Source organism: Hyaena hyaena, unplaced genomic scaffold, assembly GCF_003009895.1.
Source record: "Hyaena hyaena isolate Hyena2069 unplaced genomic scaffold, ASM300989v1 scaffold_511, whole genome shotgun sequence".
Taxonomy (NCBI): Eukaryota; Metazoa; Chordata; class Mammalia; order Carnivora; family Hyaenidae; genus Hyaena; species Hyaena hyaena.
In genome coordinates, this window is record NW_024081144.1 from 1413434 (window position 1) to 1430212 (window position 16779).

General features: G+C 55.9%; 1 protein-coding gene across 2 annotated transcripts; it reads left to right on the forward strand.

Annotated features, from left to right (window-relative positions):
• The first annotated feature begins 1116 nt into the window (after positions 1 to 1116).
• Positions 1117 to 16549, forward strand: SURF6 (surfeit 6). 2 transcript variants are annotated; one of them, XR_005532259.1, is made up of 7 exons: positions 1117 to 1293; positions 2297 to 2512; positions 3015 to 3103; positions 4212 to 4400; positions 4580 to 5191; positions 15133 to 15307; positions 16477 to 16549. XR_005532259.1 is itself a non-coding variant. In XM_039255181.1 (5 exons), the coding sequence occupies exons 1-5, from the start codon at positions 1200 to 1202 to the stop codon at positions 5057 to 5059; spliced, it is 1068 nt and encodes a 355-aa protein (XP_039111112.1). In that variant the 5' UTR covers positions 1117 to 1199; the 3' UTR covers positions 5060 to 5292. The 2 variants fall into 2 exon arrangements, 1 of the variants encoding a protein (XP_039111112.1); XM_039255181.1 differs by lacking the exons at positions 15133 to 15307; positions 16477 to 16549 and having other exon boundaries at positions 4580 to 5292.
• Positions 16550 to 16779: the final 230 nt, after the last annotated feature.

Here is a 16779-nt window from a genome sequence, read left to right on the forward strand (position 1 = left end):
AGACAGGGTTTCAGGGAGAAGGTAGAATCCGCAGGTCAAACCCTCCAGAAAACTCTCAGGGAAAAAGTAACTTAAAATTAGTAAGGCCCGTGAGTCAAGATTTGCACTCAGAGCTCCCTGCCCTTTGGCAACTCTGCTGGCATCGACCACCTCCTGTGCAGACAGGACCTCAGCAAAGCCTCAAAACCCCCCCCCCCCCCCCGGAGATGGTGACGCAGGACGGAGAACCCTGGACTCCGGTGTGGACTGAAGAGGACACACCACCTCCCTCCCCTCCTACATCCCTGTCCCTTCGGTGCCTCTGGCTTTGATGGTTAAAACGGACGGTGCCAGGAAGGATACGATGACGGCTCAGGGAGCGTCCTGTGTAGACTTCGGCCTGCACCGAAAATCTACCGGGGGGGGGGGGGGCAGGAGGCCATCCTCTCTTCAAAACGTCACCTCACAGCAGAGATCACGGGCAGAAAGTCAAATTCTTAGTGCTCCGCCGGAAACCTTTTCAAATAGCTTTTGAAACTGTAGTTTATAAATCCAAGTGCCGGCCCCCTCCCTCCCCTGAGGAATAAGGCCTCCCCTACTCACCCCAAGGCAGCCCTTAAAGGGCTGGGTGTTGTGACAAAGCCTGTCCGTGCCGCGAATTAAGGAACGGGGTGCCAGTGTCTCCAACCCCAGGCGGGACACTCCCCTCCCTCCCCTCGTGAGTTACGCGACAAGCCTTGTCCTAAATCTTAGCCTGTGACTGCGCTGCCCAGAGCAAAGACCCCAGTGGGTCTCCCCGGAGCGCCTCAGCATCCTTCCTCCCGACGCCGCGTGCCTCCTCCCGGACCTTCCTCCCCGGCACTCCCCGTGGCCCGACTCGTCCTGCGCTTGCCTGCCGTATAGCCAGTGCCGGGGGCGGGGGGGGGGGGGGGGCGCAGAGGCCGGAAAGCTAGGGCGCCAACGCCGCGCCGCCCGCGGGAAGAGGCCGGGGGCCACGGAAGCCGCCCAGGGCCCACAATGCTTTGCGCCCCGCCCCGCGCGCCTCTTCCGGCGGAGCCAGGCCTAGCTAGTCAAGCTCCGCGCGCTGGCGGCTCGGCGCTCGGCCGGCGGCGCCTGCGCACGCGCGGTGTCCGGCGGGGGTCGTGCGGCGGCGCTGTGAGGGTGGCGTGGTGCGCGGGTCGCGTGCCTACCTCCTAGGGGGTCCCGAGACCCCCGCGGCCATGGCCTCCCTGCTCGCCAAGGACGCCTACCTGCAGGGTCTGGCCAGGAAGATCTGCTCCCGGCCCAGCCCGGAGCCGCAGACACGCAAGTCCGGTAAAGCGCAGCCGGGGGTCGGGCCTGGGAGGACGCGGGGTGGGGAGCGCCCCTGCGGGTGTCCCCCACACCGCACCCCGCAGCCTTCGTGTGGGTGAGACGCGTGGATCCGTGAAACAAGCCTGTAAGATGGTGGAAAGACGCGGGGTGTTTAAAGAGGCCGCTGTTTCCCTGCTTGTGGGCATCGACCGCCGGGGGTGCAGGGGAAGCAGCTGCATCCGCTCACGGGACAGGAGGTGACCCGATGGAATGCGGGACGTAGGGAGAGGCCGGCAACGGGACGGCTCTTGCCAGTGCGGGGTGACCGGGAAGTCTGCACAACAGGGAGAAACAGAGGTTGGAATGTGAGCGCTGCCTGGGCCCCCAGAGGAGAGCTGCAGCTGGACCGAGAACGGCCTTCTGTTTGCGTGCGAGGCCAACTTACCGATCACGGGAAGTTAGAAACCTTAGGTGTCCTTAGCCCTGGGCCGTAACTTTACGGGTTAAAAAATTAATTTTTCCTTTGTGGGCCTGTCTCACGAAGCGTTAAGACGCTTTGTTTCACACTCAGTGTATTTGTTTTATTAGTACAAACGTAAATATTTCTTGATTCTTTAAAATATAAAAGCCTGAGCCCTCATTTTTGACAGCCAGGCAGTGCTTTGTCATGTGGCGGTGTCATAGCTTGTCCTCGTAGGCGAGTATTCAGGTTTCCCTAGTTTTTCCCTGAGACAGCCTTCTGATGAACATCTTTGAGGTCAAACCTTGGTGCATAACCGGGATGGATTCTCACAAGCAGACTGCTGGGTCAGGTGTGGATGTCTTACAGGGTTTTGATGTGTGTGGCCAGTCTCCTTTCTAGGGTTTGTGGGTCTGAGGTCTACAGGAGGATGGGGGTCTCTCCGTGCTCCTTCCTGATTTGCTCCCAGGATCCTTCTGGGGTTAAAGTCTTTGCAGAACGTTCATGCCAGTTGGACAGGTCACAAAGGTTGGGACTGCAGCCCTTTATGATTTTGTATTTCAGGCAGCAAAACTCAAGGCTCAGAAGCTTCTGGGCCCCCAAAGAAGAAGAGGAAGAAGGCGCAGAAGAAATCCCAGGAGAGGGAGAAGAAGCCTGTGGAGCCAAAGGCCCAACCCCTTGGGGAGAAGTCTTCTCCTCCAGCAGCCAAGGAGGAAGAGGCCTTCACCTCCACGGGGTCCCCTGCAGGGGGCGATGTGGGCCAGGGCCAGCTGAGATCAGGTGAAAACATGGTCCTCTTTGGACTTGAGAAAATACGGTGTCGTGCATGTTTCTGGGGTAGTTTGAGACTTTCCAGAGAGTGGGTTTTCGAGGGACAGATCCCAGGAAATACATGATGGTTCCAGGCTGTTTGGCACTGGGGTCTGGAGAGGGGCAGGGTCGTGTTCCCCTGAGGACCTTGCCCTGAGGAGCCCTCACTGCCTGCAAGTGTCTGAAGTGGCATCATGGGAGCTGACCTGTTGGGAGAGGTGGGGAAGCCCAGCCTGCAGGACTTGGAAGACATGAGAGAGGGGTTTGTCTTGACCCATCGGAAGTATTTGGTTACAGCAGGCGGGGGTGTTCTGTCCTGGGGGCCCGTCCAGCTTGGTGAGTGGAGAGCAGTATTTACTAGAACTTGGGGCAGTTGGGGGGAGGTGCTCAGCTTTGAAGGTGGGCGTTGAGAAGAGGGACGGGAAGGTCAGGCAGGGGGTTTAGTCTTAGCTCTCCACCTCTTTCCTTACAGATGTCAGTGTCACAGAGCCCGACTCTCTGTTTGCCTTGGATGTTCTGCGGCAGCGGCTGCATGAAAAAATACAGGCGGCCCAGGGCCAGGTAAGTCGGGGAGGCCGCTGGGGCGCGGGGAGCACTGTAGTTTTCTGCAGTGGCCTCCCTGCTCTGCGTGGAGGAGGAGGTGCCTTCGTGCCCTTTGTGGCCTTGGTTCTCTGCTCCTCCAGCCATTGTGGGGCTGACAGGAGGGGCCCCAACTGCCCTTCCCACCCCTGCAGCAGGTCTTGCTGGGGCCTTGGCGGTTTTGATTGGCAGGAGATGAGGTGTGGTTCCTGGCCCTGAGCCTCAGTTCCCACAGTCAGCCGTCTTGTCTGGGCTGTGCCACGCTGCAGGTTCTCGTGACCTTGGAGAGAGGCTCAGTCTCTTCCCTCTAAGAAGCTGCCTTCGCTGGACCCTATACCGGCCAGCACTGCATCCTCCTAAGCGTCACGGTCGCCCTGCGAGGTAGTGGGGGCCTGCGATGCGGTGACCACCACAGGAAGCACCGGACCTGAACCCTCTTGGGCTCTTTGTGCCGAGTGGCATAGTCCTTCCGCTTAGCCACCGCCTGCCCTTTGCCTTGGGACGTCCCTTGGGCCTCTTGCTGTGTGGGACAATCTCCCAGCTTCTTTTGCAGTGCCCTGGGACAGGCCTGGGGACCTTTCCTAAGGGGCAGCCCGAGCTCCGGCCCGGCCTTCCCACGTCCAGGTCTGGGTCAGCGTGGTCTAGAGTTCTTTTACTGGCCTCCAGACGGCAAAGGCCGTCGGTGAGAGCAGAGGTCAGCCGAGTCCTCAGCAAAGCAGCGCCATGGTCAGCACGAGCGCTGAGTGTTCTCATCTGATGCCAAGTCCCGGACAGTGTCCTCGGCTAGGCCCGTCCTTCTCGTCTGCTGAGCGATGGAGGGCACCTCCCGTGTGGGTTGTTTGTCAAGGGCCCTGGTGCGACGTCAGGCTCAGGAACTGGAAGCTGTGGTTCCTACTCGGGGGTCCTCGTGTCCTTTTTGGGGTCCCTTGTGTTCCGGGTGACAGGTGGTCTCCCGAGGGAACGCTGACCTCAGCAAGCAGCTTGTGCACAAGAGTTCCCTCAGCCGCTTTCCTGCCCGGGTTCCACGTCCCAGGCCGGGGGCTCCGGAGTTGAGAGCACCGCGTGAGGGAGCTCTGCTCTCCTCCTGCAGGGCAGCCCCGCGGAGCCGTCTCCCGCCGCCCTGGAGAAAAGACGCCGGAGGAAGCAGGAGCGGGACCGGAAGAAGAGGAAGCGGAGGGAACTGAGGGCAAAGGAGAAGGCGGCAGAGGCTGCGGAGGCTGGCGAGCCCCCCCGCCAGGCGCCCCAAGAGCAGGCGCGGCCCGGGCTGCTCTTCAATAGGGTGAGAGGCGGGTGCGGCCCTGGGGTCTCGCCCCCCACCCCATGTCCCGAGGCTGCCCAGCCGCGGAGGAGGTGGGTGGCCGCGGTGCCTGCCCGCGGGGGTGGGGGGTGCTTGCAGGGCCCGGCGGGAGAGGCGCAAGGGGAGCCGCCGCTCACCGGGTCGCCGCCGGCGCTCCCCAGGTGGAGGTGCCTGCCGAGGCGCCGGCGGGCAAGGCCCAGCGCAGGAAGGAGAAGAGGCAGAAGCTGAAGGGGAAGCTGACGCCGCTGACGGGGAAGAACTTCCGGCAGCTGCTGGAGCGCCTGCAGGCGCGGCGGGACCGGCTGGAGGCGCTGCGGGGCCAGGACGAGGGGAAGGCGCGGGAGCTGGAGGCCAAGGAGCGGTGGACCCACGCGCTGTACAAGGCCGAGGGCGTGCGCGTCCGGGACGACGAGCGCCTGCTGCGGGAGGCCCTGAGGCGCAAAGAGAAGCGGCGGGCGCAGCGCGCGCGCAGGTGGGAGAAGCGCTCGGCCCTCGTGGTGCAGCAGATGCAGCGGCGGCAGGACAGGCGGCGGCAGAACCTGCGCCAGAAGAAGGCGGCCCGGGCCGCGCGGCGCCTGGACAGGGCGCGCAGGAAGGGCCGGATCCTGCCCCAGGACCTGGAGCGGGCCGGCCTGGCGTGAGGGGACCCCCCCCCGCCCCGCGGCCCCCCAGGCTCCTGGCGCGCTCAGCCCCCACAGCGCGGGCTCTGTCGACTCAGCTGGCGAGCACAAGCAGCGGGGGTCCAGAACGGAGGCCCACGGCCACCAGCCCCGGTAAGGGGTGACTGCGCCCGGGTTCCAGCCTCAGGAGGCCGTAAATCTCCCCAGAAGTTTGCAGGGGGAGCGGCGTGGAGGGCGTGAGTCTGCTGGGGGGTGGGGGGCACCTCCCGGGCTCACAGGAGCAGGGAGGGGATGGCCTTGGGGGGGCTGCCTGTGTCAGTGCAGTACTCACATGGACGGCAGGAAACTTGAACCCCTGTAGCCCAAGCCAGAGGTGGAATCGGTCTCCAGTGATCGGCAGAAGGTAGAGCTGCCCTCGGTGTGGCCGGAAGGGAATTTTCCAGAATTTACTTGTAAGACGGGCAAAAGCGAGCGCTTAGATGAACACATACATTGAAAGTCTGAAGGTGCCCGCTGGAAGATGCGCACACAAGGCTAGAGGCGGAGATGGGTGAGCAGGGAGATGAAGGAAGAATTGCAGCCTGGACTCCACGAGGGAAATGAAAGGTGCCTGGTACAGCCGCCGGACTCCACGCACCCTTGCGGGTGGGCAGAACAGGTGCAGACGCGCAAGATGTGGGGGTGGGGGGAAGGCAGGTCATGGCACATAGGTCGTGTTCGGCAAAGCTGTTGATAAAACTCTTCTGACCGGAGCTCCAGTTAGGAAACAGACCGCAAAAGGGCACCTGGGTGGCTCATGACGGAGCTAAGTGTCCAACTTTTGATTTGGGCTCAGGTTATGAAATCCTGGTTTGTGAGTTCTAGCCTCAAGTGAGGCTCCGCGCTGGCAGCGTGGAGCCTTCCTGGGGTTCTGTCTCCTCTTCCTCTGCTTGTGGTGTTTGTTTGTCTGTTTCTTTCTTAAAGGCAGATTTTTTTTTTTTTAATTTTTTTTTCCTGAGAGACAGCATGAGCAGGGGAGGGTCAGAGAGAGAGGGAGACACAGAGTCCAAAACAGGCTCCAACCCACGAACCGTGAGATCGTGACCTGAGCTGAAGTCGGACGCTTAACTGAATAAGCCACCCAGGTGCCCTTGTCTGTCTCTTTCAAAATAAACGTAAAAGAGCACACATAACAGACTAACGGAAAGGCTGGTGGGGTGGAACTGGGCAGAGCCGACTTAAGAACAGATGGCACCGTGACGGGTGAAGAGCGGCCCCACCTGACAGAGGGGCTCTGACAACCCCAGGACTGGAGCTTCAGGTCTGCCCAGAGCGGGAGATTTCAGACTCCCTTCCTAGGCCTGGAAACAGCGGGCAGAACTCAGGCAGATACCGAAGGTCTGGAAGAGAGTCGTGAGCTTGATCTAGGGACACCCAGCAGCGCGTCTGGAAACGCACACCCTGCGCACATCTGAAGCAGCAACGAGAACTGAGCATCTGGTCTGTAAAAAATGTTTTCCGTTTTACAGAGTCGGTGCCCCACCAGCTGTGGCTTCTGGGCCACGGTCGGTTTCGTTGTTAAAGCCCAGAGGTGGTCGGAGTGTCACGTTTGGGAGTTTAAGAACACTCTCAAGTTTCTGCTTTGATTTATTTTGTTTTTCATGTGTGTCCTGATGTTGGTCGGTCACCTCTAGGCCTGTGCCCGGCCAGGTGGGCTCCAGGAAGGGGCTCCCCAGTCACCGGCTCCCAGCCGAGTGGGAGAAGGCCTTGGCCAAGCTCTGCAAGCGCAGGGACCACAGAATTTAAAGGGGCAGGTCTGGCCTTTCCTGGATCAACAAGAGTATCCAGGCAGGGGTGTGGGGGTGTGGGGCAGCAGCTCCAGCTTTACCCTTGTCTGCCAGTCTGGTTGTGTGTGAAGAAGTGTTCCTTGCTGTCACCCATGTTGGGTTTGATTGTGTCACTGCCTGGCTTCCAGCCTGTGGGACAGTCTTCATGCCCATCCACGTACCGGAAGTCCCGGACCAGCCTCAGAGCTTAGTCCAGCGAGCGCCCCACAGGCAGATCATTGACCGTGACCTGGGGAAGAACACCCTTGCCGTCGATGATAAAGAGGCCCTGTAGGCAATGCCCTCCTCTTCCTTCAGCTCGCCATAATCGTCAGGCGACAGGCTTCTGGTTATATCAGCCAGCAGGGGGGTGTTCAGGGGTGGTTGTGGGGGACGGAGCCTGACTCCCAGGTGTCCATGCCGAGAGTGTGTCCTGGGGCAGGTGACAGCAGGAGCAGCTGGCCCAGGGACAATAGTGGGCGATGTGACGGGAGCAAGAGGGAAGGAAAGGGAAACACCCAGGATGAGTCTGGGAGGCCCGGGAGACCCCTGTTGGGCGTTGGTGCTTCCGGAGAAAACTTCCAAGGGCCTAACGTCAGGAACGTTAACAGAACCAAGTGGTGGAAGCCTCCGGAAGGCAAAGTCCCCCTCCTGGGGTGGAGGGGATTGGATGAAGGTTGCCCCAAGCGGAACGCCTACCCAGGAACTCCCGAAGGTCATGCTGGTGGGAAAAGGAATAAAGGGAGAAACTTACTGAAGTGGACTCAAGAGGCCAGAAAGCAGCGTGCTCGTGCAGTGTGCCGCCTGGAGCCCGTTGTGGGAGGAATTGTCACCCGACAGGAGCGTCCTCAGCAGGAGAGCCTCAGGAGCGCAGGCTCAACAGGGAAGGACGCTGCACCTCCTGTGAGTCATTTGGCAGCTCAGCCAGCGAGAAACCGCCCTCGTCCTGAACTTTGAATCTCTGGATCAGGACAGCCCCTCCCAACTTCCTCCTCATAAAATAATGCTCTTCTGTGTTGGACCTGCCTGTGGCTTTGTCCTGGTTTCACATCCCAAATTGCAATTCTCTACACTTCCTGAATAAACCCATTTTGTTGGTAAGGTTACTGGTGGTTTTATTGTTTTAAGTGTTTATTTTTGAGAGAGAGAGAGTATGAGCAGGGGAGGAGCAGAGAGAGGGAGACACCGAATCACATAGGCTCCAGGCTCCAAGCTGTCAGCACAGAGCCTGACACGGGGCTTGAACCCATAAACCGAGAGATCATGACCTGAACTGAAGTCAGATGCTTAACTGAGTGAACCACCCAGGCGCTCTCTGGTGGTTTTATTTTTAAGCTCAGCATTAGTCTCCTTTTGCCACTGGTCCTTTTGGTGAGGCTGGGAAGGGGCACAGCCTGCCTTCCCTCCTGTCCCGGGGCCCCAGGACTTGAACCAATGGACATTTAGAAGTTCACTGAGGAGCTGTGCCCGATCAGGCAGCTCAAGTGAGGCTTCTGTTCACTGGACCTGGCGGGGTGGGGGTTGGGGGAGTGCAGAGGTCTGTCTCCAGACCCTGGGGGCTCGGCTTGCCAGTTCCCTGCGCTAGCCTGGCAGAGGGCGTGTCATGGGAGCCTTGCACACATGGCCCCTCTCGCATGTTCTCTGTAATTGGGTCTTCACACCTGTGTCGGCCCTGAGCTTAGTTCTGGTCCCATGCGCTGCGTTTCCAAAATGCCTGACCTCTGCATGTGGCAAAGGTGAGCCTTCTGGATCCTTCCCAGACAACCTGTTGGGTGGGTGAGAGGGTAACATGGTAAGTAAGGCCCTTCTAGCAAGTCTACCTCTCCGTGGGGGTGTCTTGTCTCTGCTGGGTCCAGGGAATTTCCAGAAGCTTCACTTACCTTAGTGTGGACCTCCGGGGACTCTGGATTTTGGCTGAGCAAAGAGGAAATGACCGAATCCTTCCTAGTTCCCTAGCTAGCCCGTTGACTCTTGAGTCCAAATGGAAGCCAATCTGAGATTGGTCCTGTGGAGTTCTTTCTGGAGAGCATGTCGTAAGTCCCAAAGGGTGAGTGAAGACAATTGCCAAAATGTCAACAGTGTTCTGGTGACAAGGCTGTGGAGCGTGGTAGCAGGATGAGAACGGAGCCATGATCCCCCAGAGGACCGTGGGGGACAGAATCGGCTGTGACCTCCTGGCACCCCTTGGAGCTGCCTACACTCCCTATGTGTTTTCACAGAACCACCAGAAGGTCCTTTGTCTTCTCGTTCTATACTTTGATACTCATTAATACATCTGATAAAAAAAATAAAAGCTACACGCAGTTTGTTGCGGCTGTTGCTGTTTCGCTGGCCAAGGTAACCCCGCACGTCCGCTCAGTCCAAGTGTCTGAGAATGTTCAGTTCAGTGCACGGCGACGGCATCCCTCCTTCCTGGCCAGGCACCTCCAGGACCTATTCCCACGTATGTCCCTGCTCTTCTCCGATACAAAACAGCAAATATTTCTGTTCACGCAGTGAGTTGAACCTTCCTACTTTCGCCTTGTAACTGGGTGCTTGGGGCCTGTTGGGGTCCGACTCTGCTTATAGGCCTAGAGACCAGAAGGCAAGATGGCCTTGGGGATGAGGACACCGGCTCCTTGCAGTTCTGCTGTGAACCTGACTGCTCTCGAGGGTAAAGTTTATCAGTTAAGAAAACAAGCCGACAAAACATTGGATCTGAAAACTTTTGTCTGGAAGTGCCACGCCTTCTCACCTTCCACTGGTCAAAGCAGGTCATGTGGCTGCCGCTAATTTCCAGGGGGGCCAGAGTGCAGCCCACTCAATGCCTCAAGGAGGAGCCAGGATGTTTTGTTTTGTTTTAATGTTTTTAACATTGGTATATATTTGTATGTGTGAGAGAGAGACAAAGCGTGAGCGGGGGAGGGGCAGAGAGAGGAGACACAGAACCCGAAGCAGCTCCAGGCTCCGAGCTGTCAGCACAGAGCCCAACACGGGGTTCGAACCCACGAACCGTGAGATCATGACCTGAGCTGGAGTCAGAAGCTTAACTGACTGAGCCACCCAGGTGCCCCAGGAAGAGCCAGGATGTTTCAAAGAACTCAATGCCTCCTGAGCAGATGCCACCTGCCACTGCCCCTGGCACCGATTTCTGCATCAATCAGGGGTTTGCTGCAAACTGCAGGTGACAACTCTGTTGATCTAAGCAGAAAGGGAATTTTATTAAGAGATTTAATCCAACTTGAAGATGTCAGCATAAAGCTGGCATTCCTTCTTTCGAAAAGTGCCAAAGCCGACTAGGAAAATAAACAGAACTATCTTAGCTGTAACTTGGAGGCATTGATGTCCCACCCATGTAGTAGGTGGGCAGAGAGCAAAATGAAGTGAGGAGGGGAGATCCTTGGTCGTAGATCTGTGGGGGGACTGAGAAGTCCCTTTCTCCAAGGTGCAAATACAGACCTTGTGCTCGTGAGAAGAATAGGCTGGGTAGTTCAGCAGCCAGAGCCTGTGTGGAAGTTTGGTTCTGGGAAGTGGAGTGTGATGTGGGAATGAGGCTCAGCAAGCCACACTTGGGGGAACGCGGTGTTGGGGCCTGGGGTGAGGGAGACGTTGCTTTGGGAACATTCCTACAGCCGCCTTTTCTCTCTGGCTCAGGCATATAAAAGCTACAGGTTACATGACCAATCCTGGGTAATAAGGAAAATCCTACTGCTCTGAAGTGAAGTCTTGTTTCATCCTGTTTCAGTGACGCTTGTGCAAATACCTATGCCAGAAAATCCCTGTTCTTAAATGAGTTTCGTAACGGGAATTAGCGTGAAGTCTGTAATAATATCACATGATACAAGGAAGGAAAGGAAAAGAAAAGCAATCACCTTTATAAAAGAAAGCCCAAAGTATAAAAATGACCTTATTGAGGAGTTAGTGAGTCAAGAGAAGGATTGAAAAATACCAGACAAAGGACGCCCGGCTGGCTCAGTGGGTGGAGTGTGCAACTCCTGATCTTGGGGTGCTGGGTTTGAGCCACACGCTGCACATAGAGATGACTTTAAATATCAGAGAAAAAGTGGCAGAGAAACAAGACATCACCGAAATAAAATTAGAAGCAGCGTATGGAAGAATAAACAGCCCTAAAATTTCACACACTGAGAGGCATAATAAAAGACAAGGAAATGAAATAGGACAAAGCCTTAAGAAGGTGCAAAAACAAATTCCAAAGAATTGAAAAAAACACATCAAAGAAAACCAACCAAAGTGAAAGGTCTTTCAAAACTATAAAGAGCGAAACAAACACAAAGAACTTCATAGGACCAAGAGTCAACATCGCCCCGGAACCGATAACCCGTCTGACTCCCATATCAAAGACGGAGAGTTTCCACTGGGACAACAAAGCGAGCCTGAACTCGGGAATGTGTATAAGAAACACACTTCGTGAAGATGTGATGCTGATCGGCTCACCGCCAAAAGGTTTGCAAGGAAACGATGTGAATGCAAAGAAAGAGAAGTTCCGGGCCGTGCGCCCGCGGTACCTGTCGCCGCTGACTTCGGGGACACGAGCCCTGGGTGAGAAAAAGAAAGGCCTCTTAGGACAACAAGCACATTGTCAGCAGAGACACAGCCGACGCCTGCACAATGGAGGGGACGCTTGAAACGCTGAAGTAACACAATTATCCGTTCAGGTCTGGTGCGCTTACCAAGAGCGGAAAATACAGCCTTTCAGATACTCCCGGGATGGTCACAATGACAGATGTCCACAAACGCTAATTCACTGTAAAATAAATCTCCATAAACTAAACAAAAGCACCGCAGGCAACACTAACAGTCTCAAATTACAGCAAAGAATAATTATACTAATACAAGAAAAAGCTGCTACCCCTCCAATAATTTCTTAAAAATCTCTTGACAGCTCCTGGGGAGAAACCAAGTGGATGGGGACATGAGCATGGCAGGCTGCAGCTGGCACAGTGCTCAGAGGGAGGAGCCAAGGTGACTACTTAGGGGAAGAAACAGAAGAAATAAAAATAAGTAAATCAGACATCCTGATCAATAAGGAAAAAGAAGAGCAAAATACAGGGAGACGGAGGAAATGATACAAATAAGAGGAGATAGGAGTTAGCAGTACGTCTATCGACTATTAAATTTATTTTTTTAAATGTATGTTTATTTTTGAGAGAGAGATAGTGAGATCCAGGGAGGGGCAGAGAGAGAGGGAGACACAGAATTCCAAACAGGCTCCAGGCTCTGAGCTCTGAGCTGTCAGCACAACCCAACGCAGGGCTTGAACTCCTGGACCGTGAGATCATGACCTGAGCCGAAGTCGGATGCTTAACCGACTGAGCTACCCGGGTGCCCCACATCTATCAACTATTAACAAAGGGAGAAGGAAAAGCAGAACAAGAAGAAAAAAAATGCAGACTAAGAAATGAAAAAGGGGAAACAGGCAAGGGGAGAGGAGAGATTGTAAAAACCACAATCAGGGGCCCCCTGGCTGCCTCAGTTAGGTGTCCTACTTTTGATTTCGTTTCAAGTCATGATCTCACGGTTTGTGAATTTGAGCCCAGCGTCAGGTTCTGTGCCGACAGCGTGGAGCCTGCTTGGGATTCTCTCTCTCTCCTTCTCCCTTGCCCCTCCCTGCTTGTGCATGCGCTCTCACAATAAAAAAAAAAAAAGTAACCAGCTACTTTGCCTAATTCTATGTAAATAGACTTGAAAATCTGAACCAAATAGATCATTTGCTAGGAAATATAATCTAGCAAAGCTGATTTGGGAAGGGGATAGAAGATTGAAGTGGACTGATTTTCATAAAGGGAATGGAGAAAACTTCCAAAGAGTTGTCCCTGCTATAGACAGATAACATCAGTGCAGAATTTTCATGGAATCTTACCCCCAAGTTTAAAAGAGCAGATCATTTCAGTTTGATTTAAACTGTTCAGAAAATCGAAAACATATTCCTTCTAAATCACTTCTATGAATTGAGCGTCACCCCAGTGGCGAAACGCCACAGCACAACTGAGAAGGTGACAGAGGAGCAGAACCCACAGAGCCTGCTGGTGAGGAGGCGCCTGAGTGTCCCCAGCACCTGGGGTCCTGGCCACGCAGCAGGTCACCACGGACCGGACCGTCTCCGAGCACCAGGTCCTGCTGGGGGCACCACGCCGAGATGTCTCATCTTTGCCTGCAGTCCCCGTATTCTGGAGGGGAAAGGACGCACTGTCCAGTGGTGTGGCACGGGGTGGGGGGGCACACTGAGGCACGGCTCCGGACACCGGTTGCGGTGCTGGGGAAGACCCCCCCACCCCCACCCCGGGCAGCAAGGAGAGGGAGAGGCCTGGAGAGCCAGGGGAGGGAGCTGTTGTGCCAGCCCGAGGAGGGGCGTCGAGGCAGAGCTGGGGTTGGGCAGAGTTTGCTTTGGTGAGACTCGGGTCCGGGTCTGCAGGCCAGAGGGGCAGGGGGTGGGCTGTGTGTGCTCAAAGGGCTTTCATATCCAGGGTGATTTGGCGCCCGGACCACCCCCCGCCCCCCCCCCCCCCCCCCCCCCCCCCCCCCCCCGGCCAGGAGACCACCAAGTGTGTGGCGGGGCCTGTGTCCTGAGGCCTGTGGGCGAGCACCTGGTGGCGGGACGTTGGTGGCAAGTAGGGCTGCTGAGTAAAGACGCCATTGAACAGAGCAGCCCCGGGCCGAGGGCGGGGCCAGGAGAGTGGTGGCCACGGTGGCAGCGCCTGAGACTGGTGAAGACGGGAGGGAGTCTCAAACCAGCAGAGGAGGAAGACGGCTTTGAGGAAACAGACCCCTGATTGAGGGATGAGGCACTTGTAAGCGTAGAGGAGGGCTCCCTGCCAGCTGGCCGCAGGCCACTCTCCTCCCTGCGTCCCTGGCGGACCCGGGTCTGTTCCACCTGCCACTGGGTACTGCCCGCCCCGGCCCCGCGGGCGCCGCTGCTGCTCCTGGCCCCGACCATGGTCCTGTCTGCCTCACGGTGCCGCGCGGGGATCCTGGGGCCCCCACCTCGGGCTGGGCTCCCCGGGGGCCTCACTGCTGTCGCCCCGGCCTGTGTCCATGGAGGCCCAGCCCTCTCAGGCTCTGCGCGCGAGGGGGGAGCCACCCAGCCAGAAACCGGGGGACGTGGGGCCGGAGTTGGGGGCGGCGGACAGCGTCCTCTACTTGTTCGTCATCAGTCAGTGGTAGAAAGTACAACACAGTTGATTTTTTAAATTGTAAGGATGAGGTTCATACAACATAAAATGAATTATTTTATTTTGTTTTATTTTGTAACTTTTGAAAGTTTATTTTAATTCTTTAAATTTTTTTTTATTTTTTTATTTTTTTTTAAATTTTTTTAAATATTTTATTTATTTCTAGGAGAGAGAGAGAGAGACAGCGTGAGCAGGGGAGGGTCAGAGAGAGAGGGAGACACAGACTCTGAAGCAGCCTCCGGGCTCTGAGCTGTCAGCACAGAGCCTGATGCAGGGCTCAAACTCTTGAATCATGAGATCATGACCTGAGCCGAAGTCAGATGCTTAACCGACTGAGCCACCCAGGTAACCCCAAAACAAATAATTTTAAAATGCATGATCCAAGGCGCCTGGGTGGCTCAGTTGCTTAAGCATCTGACTTTGGGTCTGGTCACGATCTCAGTTCATGAGTTCGAGAAGCCCTCCTTCTTTCTCTCTCCCTCTCTTTCTCTGCGCCTGTTGGGACTCTCTCTGTCTCTGCCTTCACTCACTTGCCCCACGCCAAAAGAAGTGTGTGATTCAGGGGCGTCTAGTCCATTCACACCATGGTGCTGCCACCCTCTTTATCTGGCCTCAGGACACCTTCGTCAGCCCCCAGGGAAGGTCCAGTATCCATCAGGCAGTCCCTCCCTATTTCCCCCTCCCTCCTGCCCCTGGCAACCTACCTGCGGTCATCTCCACAGATTTACCGATTCCAGATATTTTGTAGAAGTGGAGTTCTAGAGTACTGGCCTTTGTGTCTCACTCTTTCACTGAGCACAATTTTTGGAGATGCCTGCACCATAGCGTCAATCAGGATGGTGTTCCTTTTTCACGGCCGAATAATATTCAGTTGTGTGGCCGGGCCACATTTTGTTTGTTGGTGGACCACCCGTGGGCTGTTGTGAATCTGCTGCTGTGAACGCATGTGGACGTGGACTCATCACAGTGTCTGTTTCCAGCCCCTTTGGGTCTGTACCTGAGGCGTGGGATTGCGGGGTTCCGCGGTAATTCTGCTCTACATTTGGGGGGTACCACCGAGCTATTCTCCACAGCAGCTTTGCTGTTTTCCACTTGTTATTTTCCCTGTTTTTGATTCTAGCCATTCCAGTGGGTGTGAAGGGTCAGCTCACTGTGGCTCTGACCTGAGTTTCCTTGATGGCTAATGGCGTGGAGAACCTTTGTGCCTGCGCACTGGCTATTTGTATGACTTCTTTGGAGAAGGTGTCTCCTCAAGTCCCTTGCCCATTCTGAAGTCAGATGTCTTTTGTTGAGTGGTAAGAGTTCTTTATACAATCTACGGTGGCTCAGCCGGTTGGGTGTCTGACTTCCGCTCAGATCCTGATATCCCACAGTCCATGAGTTTGAGCCCCACGTCGGGCTCTGTGCTGACAGCTCAGAGCCTGGAGCTGCTTCTGATTCGGTGTCTCCTTCTCTCTCTGCCCCTCTCCAGCTTATGCTCTGTCTCTCTCTCTCAAAAATAAATGAAAACATTTTTAAAAATTTAAAAAAAAAAGAATTCTTTACACAACCTGGATTTTAGACTCCTATCAGATGCAACTTGTATTTTAAAATACTATTTTATATTTTATAAATAATAAAACAATTTTCTTTGCATGGTTTAAGCTCCTGTTTAGGCCACTGGCCAGTTTTGAGTTAAGTTTTGTATACGGGGGTGCCTGGGTGGCTCAGCTGGTTAAATGTCCAACCTCAGCTCAGGTCATGATCTCACAGTCTGTGGGTTCGAGCCCTGTGTTGGGCTCTGTGCTGACACCTCAGAGACTGGAGTGTGCTGGGAGTGTGTCTCCCTCTCTCTCTCTGCCCCTCCTCTGTTCATACTCTGTCCCTGTCTGTCTCAAAAATAAATAAACATTAAAAAAAATTTAGAAAGTACATAGGGTGCTGGTTCTGAGCATAATAAAATAAAAATAAACATAACAAAAAGGTAAATGAAAAAAAAGTTTTGTGTACGGAGTGAGGTAGGTATGACACTTGATTTTTCATTAAGCTTCTCCTGCTGCTGCGTGACTCTGACAAGGGCCCCCTGTGGGCCCAGCTCCGCTCCCCTGCCCTCAGCCGGATGCAGGCTGGGGCATGCCGTGGGGACGACTTGAGGAAGGGCCTTCTCTCCCATCCGAAGTGGCTGGCACCGAGCTGTGGGGCCCATCGGGTTGGGAGTGGCGGTGCGGCGTCTCCACCCTGCCCTGCCTGGTTCCCTCCCTCCCCCTGGGCCTGGGGTGGGGGGGGGTGGCGGAGGGGGGAGCCTGCACAGAAAGCCTGAGCGGGAGGATGGGGCCAGAGAGCCGGCTGCCCTCTGCCTCTCCCCTGCTGTTCAGTGGGCCGCGTTTAATCCCTGAGTGGGGCCCCCACACCCGGTGTCCCTGCACCCCAGGCGACACCCTCTCAGAGGCTTTCACTGAAACTCATCTTTATCCCCGTGTGTCAGAAATCTCTGGGACCTTTCCTCTGGAGAAAATGAGAAGACCCAGGAAGCGACCGAGCCCGCTGGGCTGCTTGGAGCTTGGGTAGGCCACGCGCCAGGAGCAAAGCAGCGCCCCACGATGGGACACAGGTGAGGAGAGGAGAGGCAGAGAGCTGGGGGGTGGGGGGGGAGGCTGGAGATGTGAGCGGGGACCAAGGCTCCCAGGGCTTGGAGACCGTAGTGCAGGCGGGCTTGGCCCTGAGCTCAGGGGAAACCGCCAGCTGGGCCCCTCCGCAACCTGAGCTGGGGACAGCTGGCCACCGGGAC

Coding starts and splice junctions, on each gene's coding strand:
- SURF6 (XM_039255181.1), top strand. CDS start 1,200: ATGGCCTCCCTGCTCGCCAAGGACGCCTACCTGCAGGGTCTGGCCAGG. Junction 1,294..2,296: donor GCCGCAGACACGCAAGTCCG/GTAAAGCGCAGC, acceptor TTTGTATTTCAG/GCAGCAAAACTCAAGGCTCA. Junction 4,401..4,579: donor CCGGGCTGCTCTTCAATAGG/GTGAGAGGCGGG, acceptor GGCGCTCCCCAG/GTGGAGGTGCCTGCCGAGGC.